The sequence below is a fragment of the Plectropomus leopardus genome, chromosome 20 (genome assembly GCF_026936395.1).
Source record: "Plectropomus leopardus strain MGB_pleo_1.0 chromosome 20, ASM2693639v1, whole genome shotgun sequence".
NCBI classification, from domain to species: domain Eukaryota; kingdom Metazoa; phylum Chordata; class Actinopteri; order Perciformes; family Serranidae; genus Plectropomus; species Plectropomus leopardus.
The window spans coordinates 3,881,179-3,907,512 of record NC_142195.1 but is presented as its reverse complement, the minus strand read 5'-3'; the positions used below and the strand labels follow the sequence as shown (position 1 = coordinate 3,907,512).

The 26,334-nt window shown below is 37.1% G+C and overlaps 1 protein-coding gene across 2 annotated transcripts in view; it reads right to left on the bottom strand.

Annotated features, from left to right (window-relative positions):
• The window catches only part of pde8b (phosphodiesterase 8B), a 103,828-nt gene extending 78,600 nt beyond the window's left edge, over nt 1–25,228 (bottom strand). Inside the window, exon 1 of one of the 2 annotated variants that reach the window (XM_088070799.1) lies at nt 24,831–25,228. In XM_088070799.1, the coding sequence (XP_087926925.1) occupies nt 24,831–24,884 (54 nt within the window). In that variant the 5' untranslated portion in view covers nt 24,885–25,228. Of the gene's footprint in view, nt 1–16,898; nt 17,614–24,830 lie in introns of those variants that run through there. The other variant, XM_042508962.2, reaches the window with a different exon arrangement.
• Nucleotides 25,229–26,334: the final 1,106 nt, after the last annotated feature.

Here is a 26,334-nt window from a genome sequence, read left to right as displayed (position 1 = left end):
TTTTTTTCTCCTTAGAGTTTTAGGTTAAAATCTAGTGAAAACTACATTTATGATTATCATCATTTCATATTTAAAATTACATTAAAGAATTTTTGTAACTTTTTACAGCATTTTTATGGTCATTTACATTTTTGTTTTTAACTTTATTTTTTCCTTTTCTGTGCTAATTTTTAGATATTTTTTTTAAAATTCTGTTTTACTAATTTCTTACTATTTTTTTAAAAAGTAATTCCTAAAGCCAATTACTACTTACAAGGGTTAAAGGAATCTGTTGACACATAAAACACTGCTGGTAAGCAGTAAGCACAGAATAATATTAGTCCATACTTTGTTTAGCTCCTCGACACACAACACCAAATACCCTTACTTGCACGCAGAGACACACACACAGACACACTCGCGCTGGATATACATATTGTCTGGGGTGTTATATATCAAACATTCGCATTTTTAGACTTAAAGAGCAGTTGCAAAGTGAGGACTGCTGGATGTGAAGTTCAGAAAAAAACAGCCTTGAGAGCCAGTCAAGCTGCAGTTACAGTTTACATCCATGTCTGCCCCGACTAATACGTAACCATGACAGCTGGCATTGCTTCAAATAGGTTATGAATGTTGCTAAAAGAACTATAAAATCAGTGCAGTTTCAAGGTGGACACCCAAAATTAGCATCACCAATTCAGTATCTGACCAAATGTTTCTGTTCCTGAGTTAGGATGCTGAGTAATGGCCGGTGAAGTGTTTTTGCAGAACATTGTGATGTCATAGTAAAACTGAACTTGGATAAGGATCTTTTCTAATTTTAGCAATTTGTAAGACATTTCTTGCCAAGTCGCTTATGACCTTTTTCCCCATGTTTTTACAAATCATTTGGCTAAGGCTCAAAAGTGTAAATATATGTGAAAGGCATCTGAATGGAGTACATAAAAGTGATGGTGATCCAGGTTTTCAAAGGGTTAAGTTGCTCATGAAGCCCTGAACAGGAGAGGCTTTATAGAATTTTGCACACTTGTACATATGCACATTTGCTTTACATGACATACATTCTTCTTTAACTATAGTACCTGTTTTTGACATTTGTTTTTGCACAGATTTTCTACCATGTGATTGGTTTCTGTACAGCTGCTGTGATACGGGGATAAACAAAAGTATCATGTGCATCTGTTCACTCATCTATCCATACAAACATACAACAAGCCGCAGGATAGTGTACATCAATCTTTACTACTTTTTTGCCGATAGTGGACTTCGAACATTGTGTCATCACAGTCATGTGGGCCTCATATCAAAGTTCTTTGTCTCCAAAGTTCAAAGAGATTCTTGGAAGTCTGAGCTGGAGTCATTTTGATGATGTCAGCATTCACAGTGAATTATGTTTCAGAGAAAAATGAGGTCAATCAAGGAAGAGATGACCCAAGGCAGTGTTGAACCACAGGTCCATCAATAGCCCTTTTCAAAACACATGTGCTAGCCTGGTTTAACTTGGCGCGTCAGCCTGACGCAACATGGATTTGCATCTTCATACAACAGGGCTTCTTGCTTAAAGGTGTGTCATTAACTAATGCTTGTCATGAGACACTGACGTTTAAAAGCAGGACCCTCTTTAGTGCCATTTACTACTGTACTGTGCAATAGCTGTCAACTTGGAGTTTCAGGCATTTTTTTGTACTAATCAACAGCAGATAGTCCAAGTTTTGGCTCATTGTTGGATCTTAGCCGCTGCTGCTGTTTTAACTCTTGCTAATCAGGCAGGCGTTGAACCGAGTAATTTCCTTGAGGAGAGGAGCTCTGGAGGCAGCGTCTAACTTGTGTAAAGGCAGCAACAGAAAGTCTGCTGATCTGACCAGAGTCAGACCCCTGGCTCTGGTCAGCTATCACCACCAATAGGATCTAATTCTGTGGAAAAAAATGAAATGCTAATCCAAGATTTCGAAAAAAGAATATTCTTAAGTCAAAAGCAAATACCTACCCTGCAAACAAATATCGGAATAGTCCAATAATCTGGTTGAAAAACAGAGATGTGATAAAGAAATGGATCTAGAATTGCCACTGAATGATGACAAAACACAGCTGACGTCACTATAAAATGTTTTCTGGTGGTGGGGTGCTTTGGCCCAACTCCGAAGATTGCTGCATTTAAACTGTAAACTCAAACCAACTCAAATCTGACTCAGCGTAGCCAACAGCACAGTTGAAGACAAAAAAAACCTTTGGAATCTTAGAAGTTTAGTGCAGCTACATTCTGCTACATGGATCTAATAAACTTTGGTACAACATCAAGTTCGATGTATGCAGACTGTACAATGGCATCACCTACTGAATCACAGGCTACGACCATTGACGAGCAAAATGTCGGCGTGCGTTACTCATCTATGCAGCTGTAGTGGTGAAAACAAAATGTAAAAAACAAGTGGAGCCCTTGCTATAGTGGCATTTATGTGTGTTGACCATTGGACACTGTAAAAAGAGGCCAACTTGGTGCACCAATTTTGCAACAAGACCTCAAAATAAGTATAAGCATCTACTAGCATTTAGCAGTGTTGCGCTGATCAGTGCATCATCTTATGCTGCATTTCTATTGGTTGCTTAGTAGGTAGTAACATCAGTCATACAGTGAGATGCTCATCCCAAATTTCTGAAACTGTCAGAATTTTATCACAAACTGTCTTTGATTGCACGATCATGACAGCGGCCATGCTTGAACCTCTCTCCCTCTGCAGCGTAGGACCACTGCTTTAGAGCCACAACCAAAGACATCAACACGTTTCTTTTCTTCCATCTAGGACAGCCCAAAAACGTACAGTGTATACCAAACTTTCTAAGATAAAAAGCCTGAAGGGAATGAGGGGCCGTTTACAAATCAAAGGTTCCTTCATGAAACGTGAAACTTTTGTTTCAGTGTTGCCTTTTACTCACACGAAACTGGGTTCCAGAGTTTAATCTTTTGAAAATGCAACCCCGTCTGTTGCCATGTAAACTGACAATCGTGTGAGAACGATGACATTACAGCTGCACTCTGTGCATGCATGGTGTTATTCTCACCATTAGAAAGGTGCACCGCCAACTACTGGCCTGGCATGCATGCTATAGCATTTTTAGTTGTTTTTGAGGATCTGTGTACGCAATATAAGCTCTCGCAATGATATCACATCAACGGAGACTTGTTTAAAAATGCAAAGGAAATACTTTTCCGTTTTTAGTAGGGCCATTTGCGTCTAAACTAAGCACGGGCAAACAAAGATTAGGGGATAACGTCCGGATTCATGAGAGGAGTAACTGTGTTTTACTTTGGGACGATGCAGTCAGATGTGAACCAGAACAGGAAGGAAGACAGTGAATATGGGAACAAGAGTAATGTCTGCTAGGAGAACAGTTTGGACTATGATGGAGGGAGTGTTGGGTGAAGTTGTCACAAGACACCATCTCTTAGTCTCTTAGAGTAGGCGACAAAATCCTCATGGCAAGACAGGAAGGGGAAACAGGTGAAGGGAGATTTAGTAGTACACAGACAAGAGCCTCAGAGTTAAGATGAATGGTAGAAGCAAGGTGGTTGGAGGTGGAGAAGGAGGAGAAAGGCTGGAATTTGCTTGTGCAGTACGCTTAAGTCTAAAAATTTAACAAAACCAAGACAGAGCCGAGGAGACGGCAAAAATCTACAGGACAGAAAGTGGAGAAAAAAATGAATAAAAGTTTGTAGAAAGTTGTTGAAAAGAGAATAAAGAAAGACAGAAAGTATTGCAAATAAATGTTTGAGATGATTTTTGTAAACAGCCTTTTATGACCTGTTTATATATGTTATTTATGCAATGTTTCATCTATTTATTGATGAACAGCACTTGTGGTTAACTGTTGTAAATTTGGAAATTGTATATTTATGTAAAACATGCATAGAAGATGGAGTGGTTTATGATTCCCAATAGAAAATCACACTATTACAGCAACACTCAACTAAAAACGAGCTAAACAAAAACTACAGCAACAGTCTCTAACTATACAGCATAACAAATCCAGATGAGCTGCTGTACATTGGTAGTGAAAGTCAGATGTATGTGGCTCATTGGCTCATTCTATAGAAACATCCATTTTTCTGTCCCTGGCTAAAATAAATATATAATATATATATATATATATATATATATGTTTCCTTTTTTTAGAATTAGATAAAAAAAACACATTTTTTGAACTATCACACCATTTGATTGGAGTCATTTATGGAGGGAAAATAAAGTGAAATATAAAAAGTTGATGCAACTTAGAAATGACAAGTTTAATTAAATCAATCTCAAGTGTTAGCAACTTCAGTAACCTAATCCAAGTATACTCTGCTATTTATCTGTATGCTGCCAGTTGCATACTAGTCAGTCATATTTGTATATTCTTAAGAAAACAGAAGTTAGGCCAGGCTAACTTGGTTTACTGAAGCTGCTAACACAAGAATAAGGTGTTTCACTTGTCGTTCAAGTACAGTAATACAGCTACATTTCCAGTAAACTTATCAATCAGATATAAACTAAACTTACATTTAGATTCATAGTTATATTTATTTTCCTTTTTGCATTGGTTTCCAAGATTAATTTAAGTAAAATCAACTTGTCAGATTTTATAGTGTACATCGTGTCCATGCATACACTGTATACACATTAGGACTCAGGTTAAATGTTCATTTTGGAGGCCTTCTCCACCGTTTCATGGCTGTTTATCACCATAATGCCCTAAACTTAACAAAGTTACGCTATGTTTCAAGTGTTCTTTTGAAGATGTTTTCAGTGTTTACAATGATGTCGGATTATAAAAATGACAAGCGAGTTTACATCACAGCCGGAGAACAGAAAGAGCTGTTTACACTCACAGGCCAATGCCTAATCATTTTTGAGTTAAGTGGCAAAGAGGGGTGTAGTTCTCATCTAGGCTCGACCTTGTGTGTGGCTCTTACTGTGAGACTGTTTAAAAAAAAAATGATACAGCATGACGTGATTGTGGCATTCATTGCGGGGAAAAGCCCTCTCATCATATGCATTAGGTCACTTGAGTCTGTATCTGAACCGCAGAGGAATGTTATTGGATTTATTTTGTATACTGCCAGATGAATACCAGCTTTCATCGTATTACATTACTCATGATTGTTAGCGGCGGGGCTTGGACTTAGTGTGAATCACAGTCATTGCGACAAGGCCTCGTCTTATCTGCAGAGCAGGTGGCCTTCTGGGGAGCCGAGATGGACGAGGTCAGCCTCAGTCTGAACGCTGCTACTGTTATCTACCTTATCCTTTGGGCTTCTTTTCACACTATGGAGTCATGATAAGCCAACACTGAACAACTGATATTGTGACGTGGGAAAATTTTGTCATGTGAGGAAGCTTCTTGGCCACAACCTTCAAATTGGATGTTCACACTACCAACAATAGCACACTGTAGAGGACACTATTGTACATAGCAACAGCGGATGATTAAATCCCAATTTTATATTCAGTTTTTAAAGAAGTACTGCTGGGAAGATGATCTTCTAATGAGACTAAATGCAGTGGAAAGATGCAAATATTTTTGAAATTGGTGCTGCATGACCACAGAAAACAGAAAAAAAGGACTGTAGTATTTGCTGTTGTTTAAAGGGTAGGAAACACACAACTACTAGATTGCACAGCACCGCACCAGGCAACACAATGCAAACTCTCCTGTTTGACCAGTCCAGTTTTCATTCTGAACTCATCAAACAGCGCCACTCTGTCAGTGCTTTCAGCGTACAAGCATGACACCAAAAGCAATCTTCAACTTCCAACCAGAACGTGGTTGGACGGTGGCTGTTATTGTTTTTAGATGCTGGTGGACAGCAGGACGGCACCAGGTGCGTGGACATGCAACGCACACGGCAGCGTCACTTGAGAATGTGGCCCGATGGAGCCCCAAAAGCTAACGGATAGCATCAGGTAATAACGCTGCCGTTAACCATGTAATAAAAGGTGTGCAAGTGCGCTCATAGCAGGTGTGGAGGTGGGTGAGTCCCACAAAAAACTGACTTTGTGCGGGAGCTTCCTGTGTGGATATGAGTTTTTTTTCAATGGATTACCATGGGCCTCTTTTGCCTGAACCTAACAATCCGTGACTTTGTTGCCTGATCCTAACCATCATGACATTCCGTGTTGGTTGCCATGTGCTGTTTTGTAAACCGTAAACTGTGCAGTCATCCCATGATGTGCATTTATTGACATCAGGGTAACAGTATGAGGAAGCATAACCAGGTGACACAGAAGGATACCTAAAATGTCATAATTAGAGGGTCACTAACAGAGCCACCATAACTAAATCATCTGCCGCTACGAATACAATTTTAAAGCTGGATGGGTTATTAGGAGCACTACTGGAATATATATATATATATATATATATATATATATATATATATATATATATATATATATATATATATATATATATATATATATATATATATATATATATATATATATATATATACACACACACACACACACACACACAGTATATATAGACAGTACACAGAACACAGTATGTATACACACACAGTTGGGTTACTTAAAGTGCAGTTGGGGCAGAGATGGTGCAACAGAACATCATCAAAAGTAAAACTTCAGTGTTCATTTCACTGGGTCTTGAAGTTTACTTTCACTTACAAACAGCTCCTCATCTATCCATGTGATCTGATCAGCTGTGAACAGATCTGCAGATACATTTTCCACCGTGCCATTAACAAACTGCTGCTGAAAACAAAAAGAACTCATGGTGACCACTGCCTGCTCACAAAACTCACAAAAACTTCAGAATTTAGAGAGAGAGAGGCAGAATCAATAGTGATGATAAAGAATGAGAAATTACACACAAAATGCATCCACTCTGACTGCATGCTGGTAAAGACTGACAACAGAGAGGCAATTAAAAGATGCAAAAAACTTAAACTAAATAAAAAACAGAATCCTTTTTGAATGAGTATCCAGGCTAATCTTGGTAAATAAAATACTTCCAGACTAATATATATCCATGCAATATGATATTGGGGTGTTGTGCATGAATCTGGTTTAGCATCAGTCCTGAAATCTTGCAGCATCTGAATCAAGGCTGCGTGTACAGAGAAGCACATTACATTTGCTAAATCAAATCCACAGTTTAACGTGCAACACTCTTCAAATCACTCAAGTGCCACCGCAGCTGGCACTGATCATTTCCGTTCAAAACTACACTTAAAAAGCAGCCTGAAGCCGGACTGTGCAGGCTAAAAATCCAGACTACGCTCCAGTGAGATAACACGCATGTAAACACACAGGAACCTCTCCACATGTAAACAGTTGTCCCAGTCCAACATTCAAACTATTTTCCACTTCACAGCCTGGATGACATTCCTGCTCTCACACAGCCTCCCTCTCTCTTACATCCGGACTGTGTCCACACTACATCAGCTCCATGTGAAAACACTTAAGACACTGAAACAACAGAAAAACTGGCTAAATGTCTAAATCATAAATGCTCACTGTTGACCTGTTTAACTGCTGCTCCTGAGCTTCTGCACTGATGTCAATCACACACTAATTCAAGACAGTAGTTGATAATAGCTGTTTAAGAGCCTAAAAAACAGGCACTCAAATAAATCAGAAATAACTAAATGACAATTCAATAAGCAACGGAATCAATAGTGATGACAAAAAAAAATGAGAACTTACACACAAAATGCATCCACTTAGAGGCAGTCAGACTGCATGCTGGTAAACACTGACAGCAGACTCTGAAGCAAACAAAGGTCTGCATGGCCTGAGCTGGGCCTCTCAGCAGTGCAGGTGTGCCTTGTTAGGCTAACACTTGGTCCCGCACATCTCAGGTTGGGTAGAATTTTCTGTCCACATCAGGGGACCGTTCAATATCCAAACAAATTGCACTGTTGTGCTGCAATTTCTGGATTGAATGACATGTTTGCTCAATACAGTGAGCAACAGGCTTTGAGGTATGGTTTCTTCTCTTTGGTAGGTGTGTCAGAGGTGTTACTCAATCATCAGCGACGAGCATATACACCTTAATCTGGTAGATATTTACTTATTTTATATGTATATATGTTTTTATTTTACACTTGCTTTGGAAATGTAGATGTAAGTTTTCCCACCAATAAAGCCCCTTTGAATTAAATTAAATTAAATAACCCTGCAGTATTAAAATGCAGTGCATGAGTCTAACACAACAGGGTGTTCAATGCACCACAGATTGTTTTTAACCTTTAGAGACTGTTTGGTGCATTTCATACACTGTATACACTAAATTGTTACATTCATACTGTTCAGTGCAAAAATGCTCCATTGAAACCCATTTAAACTGCAATTTATAATACCACAGCCACCAAAGCACAAAATCATGCATTGTATTTTTTCTGGGTGTCATTCTGGGCTTTTGCCTTAGTTTTTTTTCTAATCCTTTGCATGAAGTATACTGAAAATAATTCATTATTTATTTATTTTTTTCATCTAAAAACACAGTTAAGAAGAGTAGTTGGATTTTATTTCCTTTTTCCAGGTGATTGGTATTCCAAAAAATAAAATAAATAAAAGTAAAATTAACTTGTCAGATTTTACAGTGTGTGCACCAAGCTCTAGTGAGGATGGAAACTGTGGGAAAAAGATGATGTGGCTGTACATGTACACTTACAGTACATGGGTTCTCTCAGAAGGAATAATTACATCATGTACTGTACATAATGCTGCTGATGTGTGTAAACAAGATCAATTATCTGAGTTACCATGGTGTATGTAGAGAATAATTATGTAAGTGTATGATGCCTATAGTGCTCTGTACATCACAAAGGACATGGGGCTGTGGGTACAATTAGCTCAGGTATACACATATACTCTAACTATAATGTGTAAATCAAACATAGAAACCTGAAGAGTTATGCCACAAGTAATAGATTTGAGATCAGATTTTCTGTTTAACAAATTATGCGCCATCGTTTTTTTTTTCTTCAAGAGTTTATCAATAGGAAAGTTTTCATTAACCCTCAAATTGTGCATATTGAAATACAAAATATGCCTAATGGAAACATGTCAATTTAAAAAAAAAAAAAATCAGTTTTTACACTCACATGAGGTGGTATTTGAGGCGATTGGAAGAAAACACATTTTGCCAAAGTGCAATGGAAACACTTTTTTTTGCTTTTACTGATTATATGATGTGCAACACCGGGGGGCAGTAATGCATTTTTATCGATGCCAACTGTCATTAAACACAAATAATAATGAGAAGACATACAACAAAGTCACATGACATTCTACAAAACATGACAGGGTTTGTGGACGGAGGAAGAGACTGAGATCTTCTTGTACGAGACAAAGAAATTTGGGTGATATTAGATTGGCTTTATCGAGTGGCTGCAATAAAAATAAACATGCCAATGTTTGGACATCCATTGCCGTGCTTCATAGAGTGTTATTGTGAGAGGAGAAGTTGCATAACATCACTCGCAATTGTGTTTTAGCAAAATTTCAAAGATATAGCCTTAGTTTTGAACAAATTAGTAATGGAAACCCACCCATTGCTAATGCACTATCCCTGTCCTTTAAAGCTGTAGTTGGTCACTTGCTCACACAAAAATGTTTTAAAATATTTTTTTGTGGGGCGGCTCAGTGAGTAGAGTGTGTGCCCCATGTAGGCTGAGTCCTTAGCAGCGGGCCGGGGCCGATTCCAGCTTGCAGCCCTGTGCTATGTGTCATCCCTGTTCTCTCTTCCCCTTTCCTGTCACTCTCTTTGCTAAGACTGTCACCACATCCACACAGTAGTACACAAGACAAATGATCTGTGAATAAAACCCAAAACATTTATCACTCCTTCCTTGGAGCTATTCTGATGGCCTTTTGAACGAAAACAACCAATCAGAGCCAAGGAGTTACTGCTGCATCCTCAGTCATGTCAATCCAAACTGTCAAACAAGGCCATGCAGATTAAATTAAATCAAGATTCTGTCACTGCATTGCCTATTTCTCATCCTTAATGTTTTATGAAACATTTTAGTGTACTGTTTAGCTTTAATAAGGGAAAGCTGATTCTGACCACCATAATAAAAACAGTCCAAAGAAAAATCAAGCACCGACCACTGAGCAAAGCAAACTTTTGCATTTTACAGCGAAACAGTACACTGAAATATGCTTCTGAAAAACTGTGAGGTGAGAAATACAGAACCTACTACTGCTGAAGTCAAACAGTCAATCAGAGCTGAAGAGGCTAACACAGCTGTCAATCACTGCTCGTAAACTGTAGTGAAACTGTCAAAGTAGGCAGTGCTGATATATAATATATAATATAATATAATATAATATAATATAAATTCATTCTGTCACTGCATTGACTATTTCTCACCTCACACCTTCTCAGAAGCATATTTCAGTGTACTGTTTAGCTTAAAATTAGAAAGTTTGCTCCGTCAGGTGGGCGGTGCTTGATTTTTGCTAGACTGTTTTCAACATGGCAGTCAGAGAAAACTTTCTCATTTCACAGGTAAACAGTGCACTAAAATATGTTTCTGAAAACATGTCAGGTGAGAAACAGGCAATGCAGTAACAGAATCCAGTTGATCAGCGCTGCCTACTCTGACAGTCAAACTGCAGTTCACAAACAGAGCCTGACATGATTGACAGCTCCTCCTTAGAGGCTCCTCAGCTCTGATTGGTTGTTTTTCAACAGTCACGGTTGATTTTAGCAAATATCATTACAAACACTATGAGGAGGAGGAGGAATCGTTTTTTTAACATATTATATGTCTCATATAATGCTGTGTGGTTATAGTGACAGCGTAAACAAATATGAAAAAAAAAGTTTTTTGTTTTTTTTAAATCAAAGCTATCAACTGTAGCTTTGACTGTCTGTTAAGATCTGCAAACTTAATCATGCTAACTTCATCACAAACCAGATTTTGTTTACCTCATGTTTCTTTTGGTGTTTTTTTTTTCTTGTTTTTCTTGTTGCTGACCTGAAACTTCTTGTTTTTTTCAGTTATGTCATTTAGTTTGAAAAAATATTCAGTCGATAAAGACACTTATTTTCAGGTTAGAGGAGCTTTGTCCTTCCAGGCTAGTTTGGTTATTTTCTTTCAAAGCACAGAAGCTTTATTGTCAATGATCACTGAACTTTTGTATGTCTAAACAAGAGGCCGTCATGACAACACGAAGAAAAAAGTGCTAATTCATGCTCTCTGGATATTCTTATAAGTCAGGGGTTGTGTGAGGGGCCCTGGGGGGATCTGTGTGCAGACCACCAGCATCAGCTCCTTCACATGCGACTGTTCACACCCCAGCAGTACTGACCAGAGGGGTAAACAGATGACTTGTGCATAGAATACACACACACACACACACACACACACACACACACACACACACACACACACACAGGAGCGTGATCCCCACCATGGCAGAATATTAAGATCCTGCAGGGAAAGGAAGATGGTTTCAATAATAAATGCTATCATTCTCTATCATCCTCTCTCAGTCCTCAGAGACAGAGAGGAAGTGAGGAAGAGCAAAGGAACAGCTGATAAAAGCCGCACAACACACACACACACACACACACACACACACACACACTGCCACCCTAAACTAATGACACAAAACTTTCAAAATGCCGAAACTAAATATTATCGAGCTAATAAATTTAACTGCTGATGGGAAGCATCATATTAGACTAATTATTTTCACTCAATCCCATGACTCACATTGTGCCACTTTTCTTCCATAATAGGACAAGATGAGACTTTTAGAAGTTTATCTTATAAATTAATGAAATGTGAGAATTAAAGAGCACGGGCCTCTAAAAAGGTTCAACATCAGTCCAGAGTTTTATATATATTACATCATATTTTAAGGAAAATTCTACACAAATGTCAAACAATGTCTGTTTTTAGACCACAGGTCCAACGTACAATTTAGCAACATAAAAATCATACTCAAAAAAAGTTATATCACAGATTATGTCTATTTTATGTTGTACATATCCTATGAAACTGGAGCAAATTGAATTGATTTCTTTCAAAAACATGGCAACTTATTGACCAAAAAATTGCAAGAAATTAATAAAAACGTTACGTAACAATTACCTGAAATTGGCACAAAAAAGAGTAAAAGAACAAAACAAGAAACTACCTTTAAAAATGGCTAAAATAAGAAATACACACACAGACACACACATATATATTATTTTGAAAAAATAGTGGCAATGAGTAACTCGGCATGGAATATCAGACAAATAGCAAAAAATCTGTATTTTTGGAAAAATATTTTTAAACTTTTTTAACTAAGTTTATAATTACCATAATTAAATTCTTGAAATATTTTACAGAATTATTACTATTACTTAAGGACTTTTTTTCAGGTCATTAAATTGTTTTGTATGTTTTTCTTCCCCCCCCCCCTTTCTTTCTTTTTCTTTCTTTTTTTTCTTTTCATGCAATTTTATTGTACTTTTTTGTTTTGCTATTTTTTGGGGTCATTTCTTCCAAAGTTGCTCATTGCCTTTTACTTATGTTTTTAAAACACATCAAGCCAATTTGCTCAAATCTCAAAGGGTTAATGGATATATGGGACCTCTTTGTGCATGTGTGTGTGTTTTGGGCCTGTGTGTATATGACAACAGAGTGAAAGTTTGAATTTCTCCTTGGGGATTTATGAAGTATATTAAATAAATAAAAAAAAAATATATATAGATTTCTTGACATTATTCACCAGCTATTATAATAACTTTCTAATGATTCTCTTGTTTTTAAAGCTAATTTCCAGGTCTTTTTTTTGTGCAATGTTCATGATGTATCTTACCCAAGTTGCTGACTGCCTTTTTCCCTGAGATTTTGAGAGAAATCAAACCAATTTGCTCTAAAGGTTGAAATGATTGTGAAAGGCGTCTGAAAGCAGCACAAGAAGACTGATTTCGATCCGGGTTTCAAAGGGTTAATGTGTTCTTAGGGTCTGATGACATGATCATCTGCTGCACTGCTTCTTAGCCAAACACAGCTCTATCCTCTGGGGTTCAATCCCAAATATGAACGAGTATCTTTTCACATGCTCCCTCACGAGAAGGATCCATCAACGAGATAAAAAAAATCAAAAAATAACATGACAAGATGCATACACAACTGCACAAGCTTAACGTAGTTACGCTGAAGTTCTCACTCCAAAAACTCCAAATGAAAACCGCCCAGCAAGACACACTGTAAAAAGATATTATTTGTTGTTTTTTTTAACTTGCGAAAGTTTATAGTTTATGAAGCCTTAAATTTGACTCTATTTGAATTGAACTGAATTTACTTTTATGTAACTTGAATTAATTTGGTTTATTAAATTGAGAGCACCCCCCACCCCCCATGTGTTCTGGATTTTTGTGTGTGAAAGTTCATTTTTGACTTTCTCTTGACATGACAAAAAAAAAAATTCTCAGGGTCCACCCACTAGCGCTTCAAAACTTTTCTTTATCATTCAGATAGCTAATTTATCATCCCTTTAATCATCCACTGAGGAAGACCTTGAGAAGCGGGTGAAAGTTTTGGGAAAAGCTAGTTGTATAAAAAAGACCTGAGCTGGGCCATGCAGTGATGGTTGTGCATAAAAAAGCGAGTGTGTTCTTTTTTTAGATGTCTTTTACAAGTATTTAAACCTTTGAACCCTGAACAAATTTAAAAAATAAAAGGCAATGAGCAATTCGGTAAGAAATATTTCACAAATTGCAAGAAATGAGTTGATTTAGAAAATTCTTTTAAAAAAGCAAAGCAAAAAAATGTCAAGGAAACAACGTGAAAAAAGCACAAATTAAATTATATCATTACATGATCATACTTAAATTAGAAAATAATTATGAGTTTTTAAGTACCTTTTCATGGTCACTTTCTTGTTTTTGTCTTTAATTCTCTTTTTTCTTTTTTCGTATTATTTATGTATTTTTCTAATTTCAAGGTAATTTTCTGTTTTTATTTTGTTTTTTTTGTTTACTAACTTCTTGCTAATTTCTTGTTTTTTTCTTTTTTCATTGTTCATTGACTTCTTCTCATGCTTTTAGGAGAACTGGTTAAGGTTTGAAAGACTTAACTTTTGCTTTATAGCTCATGAATTAAGTTTAATTAAACCATTTACATGCAGCCCCTCCTATGATGAGTGATTAGCTAAACAAACGTATTTTTGCTCTTAATGGCTTCATGATTTACTTTATTAAGTTAATAACTTTGTTGCGCACAGCACATTTTTAGCAGATTAAGATTAAGATTTTTAGCATTATTTGTAGCAGAGCCGTCAGTGCCATGAAGTGCCCACTCTGATAAAGTGAATTAAAAAAAAAAAACAATTATCAAAACACAGATGATCCTTTGACTTCTGACTGTCTGACGCACACTCTCTGTGCTTTGATGCTTAAGAACAAATTAATTGGATGCACATTGCATGATGCATCTGTCACAGCTGCAGGGCTTTACTTAAACAAGCTCATCTCTGAGATGACGGTTCAGAGAAATATAAAGATGAGACTTGATAAAGATGGGACAATTTGACCTTCAGCAACATGTTCTTCTTTGTACAAGTGCTGATGTTACCACTTTACTACAACAATTCCTATTCAGCATTTATAAGCCTGCATATGAGCATTTAAGTGATTCATGACACACTATACTGTAGTTGTGAGCAGATGAAATTGTTAATAAATCCTGTAAAACCTGGATCGACATCACTTTTCTACACCTTCACAAGTATTCAAACATTTGAAATCTGAGCAAATTGGTTTGCTTTCCTTTTTTTTATAAACTTGAAAAAAGGCATGCAGCAACTTAATGTAGTGAATTTGAATTTTTTTTTTTTTAAATTTAGGGAAAGATTTACAAAAAAATCATATATTTATAATTATCATCATTAAATCTAATATATATTTTTATTTTTATAAGCACTTTTTTCAGGTCATTTTCTTGTTTTTTCTTAATTTTTTTCCTGTTTTTTTCTTCAGATTTTTAGGTTATTTTCTTGTACTTTTTGAAAATTTTTTAGTCTTTTTTTTCTTAAGTTGCTCATTGCCGCTTTGTCATGTCTTTGGAAGAAATTAAGCCAATTTGTTCAGGTTTCAAGGGGTTAATAATTTTGTTCACAACTACAACTGTGAGCACTTTTAAGCAGAGGCTGGAGTGAAGTGCTTGTGACAATATGTCAAATATGTCTTCAGTCTCACTCGGAACTTGTCAAATACTGCTGCTTTGTCAGTGATTTCGGCGTAAAGTAGCCTACCAACGCACAGAGGCACTGTTTGTGGCTTCATCATACCCACTGTGTGGTGGCTATTTCTGTCACTGCCGGCAAAAATGGAACTCATCAAATACCGCTGCTCAGTGGATATCAGTGTCAGCTACCAACGCAGGACGTCTTTGTGCCAGTATGACGTGCACCAGGCGGCGGCTATTCGTGATACCAACTGCAACCACTGCAGTACAAAGAGCGACAAAGTGCATATAAGGAAGGTGGGAAGAGAGATTGATAAGTCCAGCTAACATGCTCTCATCCCAAGTTGTCACATATTGCCGCTTTGCAGTGGACTTCTAAGTCTACATATAAAGTTAGGTATCCTTCTGCGTCTGCTGTTGACGTCCCAGGATGCCACCACCGTGATGTCAACACAGGCACATGGTGGGATTTCACTGCATGTGGTTGTGTTTAGGCAACAAAAGCACATGGCAACCAACGCCAGGACGTCATCAAACACACATGCTGCCACGAAAGGTTCAGATTAGGCAAAAGAGGCACATGGTAAGGTGTAGAAAAAAAACCATCATATTCAGCTGGGAAGCAAACACCGCAAACCTGCATGAAAGTCCAGGGTTTGTGGGATCAATCCACTGCCATTCCTGTCCACTCTATAGGGACCGTCATGATCCTTATATTATGGTTTTACATTTTGAACCTGATGCCGTCCGGTGTGGCATCTTGTGGACATGACAGGTTCCTTCTGGCAGCATTCTATATTGACACCAGCAGTATTTGACAAGTTGGGATGGAAACAGGTTGTCACTTGTGAAGGTGTAGATTTGGGGGCACATCCCCCTCAACATTAAGAAAAGGTGCATTTGCCCCCTCCCCCGAGTCTCATTCCCTAGTCGTAAAATACTAACATTTTGGGGGTGATTGGCTCAGACCATCAACAAAACACATATAAAATTTAAAATATATATATATATATATATATATATATATATATATATATATATATATATATATATATATATATATATGTGTATATATATATATATATATATAGACAAAGGTTTTTAAAATTCACCAAAAAAAAAAGGAAAAAAATCAGGAAAAGTTCTAAAGAAAAAGGACATTTATTTTGAAGATCAAAAAAAGAAAAAGGGAAAATGCTGCAATTTTTAAAAGAAAAAAAACACCAAATGTAAAAAAAAAAAAAAAAAAAAAACTCCAAAAATTCTAAATTAAAAAAAAAAAGCCACATTCTTTTTTTTTTTCTTTTACAGACAACATGCCTTTCAAACCCAAGGGCCGGGAAAGCAAGTTTTCATCTTTTAAATTTAGCTGGAGGCAGAGGTGTGGGGCTAAGCCCCCAATCTCTTAAAGCCTACAAACGGCCCTGTGCTGAATCAATGTGAGTGGCACAGTAACAGTGCTAGTATCAGATCACTGTCATAATACATGTCATGAATCAAATGATCATCACGGCTCCTCGCTGATGGCTGTCTGCAGAGAGGGCTGATAAAGCCGGTGAATGAGACTGAATGAACTCCGGTAATTTAACACACCGGATCAGAAGGCTCGGGCCTCCTCCGATAACAAACAAACAAACCGACAGGCCTCCTCACGTGTGATTCCCACTCACGACCCGGTGCCTCTGCTGCGCCCGCGGCTGCACGCACATCTGTACCGTACCTTGACGCTGGTGTGGCTGGTCTGCGTCTCGGCCTCGATGCGGATGTGTCCCCCGCTGTTCTCCTTCCGATCCCGGCATGAGTTGTTGCGCGAGTGTCGGCTCTGGTAGGTGATGACGGAGGGGATGGTCTCGGCCGCGTCGGTCTTGATGAAGAGCCCGTGCAGCGTGGCCGCGGTGCCCTGAGAGATGGTGGTGGTCTGGTGGGGCGAGTTGGATTCGTCGGAGTCCCGGCAGTAGATGACGCCGCTCTGAGAGACGTGAATACTGGGAGCGCAGCCCATGCCTCAGCGGCGACGCGCCTCCGGACTCGGATCCCGGAGCAGAAACACCGACGCTTTGGGTACCACCTTCCTGTCAGTCGTCCACAGCTGCCTGCACACAGCCTGCTGGTGTCTCCGGGCATCGGCTGCGCGCTCTCCTCCTCGCACCTCCGTTTGGGCACATGAACCGTGAGGAGGTGCTGATTGTTTAATTCATGCGTCCCGTCGGTCCTCCTCAAGCCTCCGTTACTGCAGAATCTTTGCTTTCGGTATCATAATCCAGGATAATAGAGGTGTTGGAGGCTGTGATCTCCAGCTCGCTGATGGACTGTACCACCCGCTAGCGCATCTCTGAAATGACCCGGACTAATGAATCTGATGAATAAACGGACTAAACCACCTGGCTGCTCCTCATCACCTCGTCTTGCTTCATATCCGGCTCTGTGTCTCCGCTCATCCTCTGTGACAGGAGCGCGTTTTCGGCCTCCGGAGAGCAGATATGAAATCTCCTCTCTGTCTCCACTTTAGTTATTCTGCTCGCACATCATTGGCTATGGTCCATCCCTCTGCGCGCGCTCTCTCTCTCCCTCCTCTCTCTTTACATCACACTAACATTATATCCCTTCTTTCTCTCCATCATGACCCTCTTATCTCCCCAGAGGCCATACCCTGACTCCAGGGGTCATCCAAAGCCTGGCTGAGCTGAATGAGACAGAATGCTCTCAGAGTAATAATGGAGGCTTAATGGAAAAACACCTCCCATCTTCTTTTTGCTTATATTTTATTTAGATTTCTTGATGAAGATGGTCAAATATGATTTGTTTTGCAAAGACTGTGTAGCAGTTTATGAAGGACTCAGGCTGACATTTGATGTCTGACCTTTCACAATACAGTCCAGCAGCCCAATTACAAGAAAAAATGCTGACATTGTACATTTCTGCAAACCACAGATAACTTACATTTATATGTTATTATAAAGTGAATACATTAAACCTGTTTTGGTGGGAAATGCAGTGATGTCTCAATAAAAAAACAACCACTTGTTGTGGCACAATTCCAGGAGAAAATGCAGGCTTTTAGCAGTGATATCTCATTAAAAAAAAAAATCACTTTTCATGTCATAACTCATGAAAACGCAGCAATGTCTCTGTAAAAAGCAACAAGTTTTTGTTGCACTACCCTGGTAGGAAGTGCAGTCATGTCTTAAAGAAAAACAACCACTTGTTGTGGCACAATTCCAGCAGAAAACACAGGCTTTTTGTGTCACTTTCCTGTCAAAAGAAAAAGCAGAGATATCTCACTAAAAATCTCTTTTCATCCCGGCAGAAAACGCAGTGGTGACTCTGTAAAAAAGTAACTGCTTTTTGTGGCACTACCCTGGCTGGAAACCCAGTGATGTCTATGAAAAACAGTCACTTTTTTAGGCAAAACCAGGGCAGGAAATGCAGCCATGTCTTGGTGAGAACAACTGCTTTTTGTGGCACAATCCCAGCAGAAAACACAAGCTTTTTGGGGCACTTTACCATCAAGAAATGCAGCGATATCTCACTAACAATCACTTTTCATTGCACAATTCAGACAGAAAACGCAGCGATGTGTCTGTAAAAAAGCAACTGCTTTTTGTAGCACTACCCTGGCTGGAAATGCAGTGATCTCTTGGTTGAAAAAAATATACCTCATCACCTTAGAAATGTTGTAATATTTGTGTGAAAATGTAATTCATGGTGTGCAATGCCAACGTATTCTTCTGGCAACTGAGCTGAGTTAAGTTAATTATTGTTAAGTTAATTATCTCAATTCATCGATAACCTGTCTGTTCTATAAAATGTCAGCAAATATAATAAATCATAAAAAACAAAAAAAAAACAAAAACTAGAGTACATCAGGAAGACTAGGGCAGAGATTAATTATTCCAAAACCCTATGTTTCTTATTCAAATAATTTTAAATTATATTACAGAAATATGACTTTTTTTTTTTTTTTTACCATTTTTTTTGCCAATTTTTGCCATGTCTTGTTAAGTTGCTTGTGGCCCTCTTTATGTTTATGAAAGAAATCAAACCAATTTGCTCAGGTTTCAAAGGGTTAACAATGTTTTGGTTACCAGTTTGTGGCTTATGTATATACACTTCTATCTATCTATCTATCTATCTATCTATCTATCTATCTATCTATCTATCTATCTATCTATCCATGAGCAATGAAAGAAGAAATGATCCAAAAATTAGCAAGAAATTAGTAAAAAGTATTATAAAATAACCTGAAAATAAGTAAAAGCAAACCACAAAAAAGACAGTTAAAACAAAAACACGGAAATGACACGGAGAAAGTGCTAAAAATTTGAATAATATCATAACATAATTTCACATTTGTGATAATTACAAATTTAGTTTTTTCCTAGCTTCTTCCCCCTAGACATTTTGTTCCATAGCTTTTTTTCAAATACATTTTTAAATTTTCTAATTTCTTGCAATTTGTTATATACTTATTACCAAGTTGCAATCTGCCTTTCCCCATGTTTTAAAAAGAAATTGTACCAATTTGCTCCAGGTTCAAGGTTTAAATACTTGTGAAATGTTTTTGAAAGCAGCACAAGAAAAATGACGTTACTCCAGGTTTTATAAAAAAGCATACCACAGCCTCTTAAAGACAATAATGCTGACTTTCAATTTTTTTTTTTTTTTGCCAGGCTGGTCAGGTTGAGGGCTTCACTGCTGGCGTGGCACAGAAATCAGGATCTTTCTGTTATTTTTTAATGCTCTGAATGAAGGCCATATCATTATTATACTGGGTCACTCAGGCAACAGTGACTGAAGTGTATAAATGAGGATCAACTTGCTGATTGGCTACTCTTTTAATCAAACCTCCAATAGAGGTTTGATTAAAAGCTCTTTAACCAGGTCAGGTTTCACTCTGGGGTAGCCATCAATAATGACCAACATATGGCTCCTCTATTGTTTCAGTTTTGTCCTCACCGTTTAAAGCAGCTATAATCAATATTCTTGTACCAACAGTGGATCACATGACATAAATGTGAATTCACAGAGAATTATCACTTCACTCTGCAGGTCCTCCACAGTGCTACAGGGCATTTTAGCATCTTTTAGGTCATTGTTTTGTTTTTTGCAGCCCACAATTTGACTGATTTGGTCCTAGCGCTCTCATTAGCACAATGCTCAGACACAGCCGGCAGCTATTTTTAGCTAAAAGCTGTGATAAAACCCACTTAACACTATCTACTCAGCACCAAACAGCAGTCAGACACAAGGCGGGATTCCATTTACCCTCAAATTGCGCGAATTGAAATTGCGAATTTAAAATATGCCTAAAGGACACGTCCTCCCAGAAATCCCTCATACATGGCCGCTCCCACATATAAGGGACTTGCCTCTCCATTATCACTTACATAACATGCCTACTTAGTTTTGAACTGGAAATAATGACAGCTAGTGCGGTGGCTGCAATAGAAATAAACCTGCTAATGTTTTGAACATCCATTGCTATGCTTCTTGGACTGTTATCACCAGATGAGAATTTGCGTAACATTGCGAGAGAAGTTGCATAACATCACTTAATAGAAAAGCAGTCGGCTTGCAAGTGTGTTTTATCCACATTTTGAAAATATCACTGACGTTTTGCACAAATCTGTAATTGAAACCTGCCTAGAGTGAACTGGGGAACATAGTGGAGCATTATGCAGCTACAGAGACAGATGGAGAGACAGATATTCTTCTCAGATGTTGGTGGAGACCAAAAACAAAGCTAATAGGATAGAGGATATCAGACTTACATTCATCACATCACACACAAACATGACCTCAAATGTTGCTCTTAAATGGGACAGTTTGTGACCTGGCCACTATGTTGAAAACAGTCTAGCCAAAACAAAGCAATGCCCATCACCCAGAGCAACTTTCTCATTTCAAAGCTAAACGGTACTCTAAAATATGTTTCTGAAAAAAATTAAGATTAGAAAAAGGCAATGCAGTAACAAAAATCTTAATTCACATTTGATCAGCACTGCCTAGGTAAACAATTTGACCACAGTTCACTAGTAGTGATTGACAGCTGTGTTAGGGAATTTCTCCACTCTGATTGGTTGTTTTACTTCAGCTAGCAAATGCCAATAGATGCACTAAGAGGAGAAGGAGGGACATGATTCATCTCACAGATTATGTTTTGTAATTCTGTGTGGATGTAGTCACAGTGTCAGTAAATATGATGAAATGTTTATTTCATAAGAGCTATCAACCACAGCTTAAACTAAATTTACTCAAGTGCAGCACTTAATTACAATTTTACTTACATTACATGTACATTCCATGAGTATTTACATGTACTGTGTACTTTTACTTGTACTACTTTGCTATGCTAGTCTTTATATGTTGCATGCTTTGTTTCTGCACTCCTGGTTCACAGCATTTCCCTCAGGATAAATAAGGTTCTTAGATTATCACATAGTATTGTATTGTATTGCATTGTAATCATTTCGTATCGTATCACATTGCATCTTTTACGGGCAAATATTGTACTTTTTTCAGCACTTATTCACTTTGCATATTTAGATTATTAATTGGACTAAAAAAAATGTACAATTAAATAATGATGTACAATTAGAGATTAAGCTAACCGGCAGTTTATAAATTAATAAAAATGAGCTCCACCTTCACAAGCTGCAACATTAAAGTGATGAACACAATAATGCATCACTATTTTTACCCAATAATATAATATAATTATAAAATGCATAAGTACTTTTACTTTTGGTACTTTAACTATATTTTGATGCTATTACTGTTTTACTTTTATGGTAATAACTATTTAAAACTTTGTTATAAATGTAGTTAGTTTTACTTTAACAGAGTATTTTTTTTACAGTGGTATGATGGATTTTTCATTTTCTAATAAGATCACACACGTCTGTGGTTGTAAATAAATTGTTTTTGTTTCACATCATCAACCCAAAGTATAATTTGTTTGCATTAATAAATGATGTATTTATCATTAATAAATGCAATCACAGCGTATAAGCCCTTTAGTAAGTACTCCTTATCATAAAGCACTGCTTGACTGATGTAGTGTCTAACTTTAGAGCTGTTAAATATCTCCTCCACATCACAGGGAACACTGGATCACCTTAAGAAGTTTGCCTCTCAGTATAGATGCAGTTCATCTGTCAGGACTTTATGTATCTGCTATTTCAGTGTACGCACTTTTATTATTATACAATGTGTTCTGCTCCGATTTGAACTGAGAACATTGCATGCACGAGGAGATCCTGGCTGGCATCCAGACTTGGGATTTTAGCAAAGCGTATGATTTCAGTGGTGACAGTGAGGAGACTATCACAATCACTTCATCTGCAGTTTGACCACATATACAGAAAGACGCTGAGCTGATTTATTGACTTTCCTGGGATCCCTAAGGACACATTCTTTAGACATAAGAGCTGGAAAAGTTGTCAGAACACTTTCTATGACTCAAAGTGAAGGAGGGAAAATCACCAATAGTACATTTACTCAAATACTGTACTTCAATACATTTCTAAGAAACCTGCATTTTTGCACTTAGGTACTTACGTTTTCGGCTACTTAATACCTCTACTCCACTACATTTCAGAGGGAAATATTGTACTTCTTTGAGGGTGCTTATTTAAAATGAGTCATTGTTATAGATTAATACCTAACACAGTGCGTAAAACACTTTAACGCTTTCAAACCTGGATCGACATCAGTTTTCTTGTGCGGTGTTGAGACACCTTTCACAAAATATTTGACCCTTGGCAACTTGGCAAGAAATGTCCCCAAAAATGTGAGAAATTAGTAAACAATGACAAGAAAATAATTTATTACTGAAAATTAATAATAATTTCATATTTAAAACTTTATTAAATTAAAAAATGACATGTAAAATAAATAAATTTTCTTTTTTGTACATTTCTTGGTCGTTTCTTTACTTTTTGTGCTGATTTTAAGGTTATTTTCTTTAAACTTTTTTAAAAACTATTTTCTTGCTACTTTTGGAGCCCTGTCTTGCTAAGTTGCTCATTGGCTTCTGAATGAAATCACACCATTTTGCTCTGGTTTCAAAGGGTTTAACTAGCTCCACCTTGACCAGCTACAACATTAAAAGGCTCATAATATGCCAGTATGCTGTATAATTTTCCCCGCAGCGAGTACTTTGACTTTAATACTTTAGTACTTTTTTTGCTAATAATGCTTCTGTACTTTTACTTTAGGAATATTGTCAATGCAGGAATTTAACTCATGCTGGAGATTACTGTATGATATTGCTACATTTACTTAAGTAAAGGATCTAAATGCTTTCCTTTAAGCATAAACTATTGTGTGTGTTAGTATGTGAGATCTGTGTGAGAGTGCCCTCTTGTTGAGACTGCACACAGCCCCCTGGTGGCTGGCTTCACACACTTTCAACTGCTCCAGTAACTGCAGATCACTTACACCTCATCAAAACTGCATATTGTACAGGCCAAAAAACCTAAAATATCCTCATACATTTCAAAGTTCACCACCACAGCTGTACAGACTTTAGGCTCAAACATCCAGATGTTAGTTACAGTCTGCCAAACCACAAATACACATTTCTGCAAGCAACAAGACACACAATAAACAACTATAATTACACAACAAACTATAATAATTAACCCTAATAGTAACAGCTGAATACATCCTTACTCACACAGCCCTGCATATATAAATAAACTTCTAATATGTTTTTAATTTTTTTTTTCTCTTTCCCTTTATTATTTTATTCTTCTTTGCATTATTAGTTTGATTTTCGAGAGATTTATTTTTCTTTAAATATTTTTTAGTCTAAAGATATTACCGGTAAAGGAAATTGTGTATCAGTTATTAGGAGTTTATTGCAGAAAATTAAAAAATATTAACATGTAAAAGTAATTTTGCACAACTGTACAGAACCCCTTTAAAAACTGAGCAAACTGGCCTGATTTCTTTCAAAAACATGGGAAAAAGGCAATGAGTACCTTAACAAGAAAAGACCCAAAAATAGCAAAAAAAGTAAAAAGTTGAAAATGTGAAAGAAAGAAAGAAAAAGGAAAAAAGGAGAATTACAATGGAATTGTAATAGAATTATGATAATAATACTTAGCTTTGTTGACATTTTGCCCGAGCCCTTTTTATAAAAATCAAAATCTAATAATTGTCATTTGAACATTTCTCACAAAGTTGTTCATTATCTTTTTTTCCCATGAAAAATGGAATTTGCTCAGGTTTCAGAGGGTTTAAATACTTCAGAAAGGTGTTGTAATGCAGCACAAAATAGTGATGTCGATCCAGGTTTCAAAGAGTTAATCTCGAGTTGGACTCAAAATGAATGTTTTCTTTCATGCCATCACTACACAGCCCCCTACCCAGTTTGTGTACCTTAAAAACCTTCTGGTGGCTAATTTTATTTTCATTTATTTATTTGTTTGTTTATATTTATTTTTGGTTCATTGGTAAAAGTAAAAGGCAAAAAAGTGTTTCAGTCGTTTGGGTATGTTTTTTCTTTCTTTCTTTTTTTTGTTTAATCTAATGACTCCGAAATATTCATTATTGAGAAAATATTAAGATATTAAGTTAAATGAGAAGCCTATATTGCAGTTTTCTCAGTGGAATGAAGAAGCAGCACTTGGTCTCCAGTTCCTACCTTTCGGGGTCCATTGGGAAATAAAGCACCGTCCTCTGATGACAGTCCACTCATGTCTCACTTTTGTCCTTCAGCATGAAATAGTGAGCAATAGAAAGACTTTCCAGTGAACTCAGGCTACATATAGACTGCGATACCGTATCTGATGACCGTGATAACGGCTCCGGAGATCCGCGGTGTCCCTCAGGTACGTTACCGAGCGGCGGACGGTGAGTTAGTTAGCTGCGGGCCTGTGAACTTCCTAACCTCGTCGGTTCAGGCTCCGCCGGCAGGCTCGGTGTCCGTGCGGCCCTAGTGTCCTCACAGCACCGCATAAAGACACGAGGACAGCGGGGGACACACTGCAACAATCTGCAGCTGTTCCAAGTACTTTGTCGAAGTATATTTACATGTTAAGCCCTTTATCCCAGTACTTCATCAGCAAAATGTGGAGAAAAAATATGCACCTGTTCACAAAGTCAGTAAAACTTCAATTATTAGCCCGAGTTATTATTTGCTTAACCCTTTGAGACCTGAGTCCACATCACTTTTCTTGCGCTGCTTTCATAAGTCTTTCACAAGGATCTAAAGCTCTGAACCCTGAGCAAGGTGGTGTGATTTCTGTCAAAAACGTGGAAAAAGGCAATGACCAATTTGAGAGAAATGTTCCACAAATTGCAAGAAATTAGTAGATTTCAAATTCTTCTTCTTCTTCTTCTTCTTCTTCTTCTTCTTCTTCTTCTTCTTCTTCTTCAAGTATATAATTATCCTAATAACATATTTAAAATTATTTATCAGATTTTTTAACCATTTTTTTCCAATCTTGGTTGCCTTGTTTGATTAAATTAAATTAAAATAAAATAAAATAAAACAAAATCAGTTTTTCAGGGTTTGTTGTACTAATATCTTGCTAACTTCTGGGTCATTTCTTCTTTTGTTTCTCATTGTTTTCTTCCCATGTTTTTTTAATTTGTGTCACACAAAACTATTGCTCAACAAAGATGGAAAATACAATTATATTATATATGTAATGCTTTACAACCTAGGCAACTGTTTTTTTGTTTATCTAAGACATGGAACTTTTTTCACTTTTGAACTCTGTCAAAAGTGAAAAAAGTTACCTAAAAATTTGGTACTAGCCTTATATTTAAAGTTTTACAATAGGCTGTGTATTAATTATTATTAGCGTTATGATATCATAACTACAGGTAGCCAATCAGCATTTTAATCAGAGCTGAAAAGAGTAGGCTGCAAAAACATTCAAATCAAGAAACAACTGTTACTTTATATATTTACCTGAATGAAAGTAAAATTACTAAAATAATAAATAATAATTACATTATTAAAAATGTAGTTTACTTAGATAAAAGTATAAGTAGCTCAGTAAAAATGTACCTTTGAATACTGCATAACATTTTGAAAAGGTAAAGGCTAAATTTGTGTATGCTGATATGATTGAATTATTACAATAAACAACACAATTGGGCCACACAATAAAGTGCACTGACATGTCAACATAGCTATA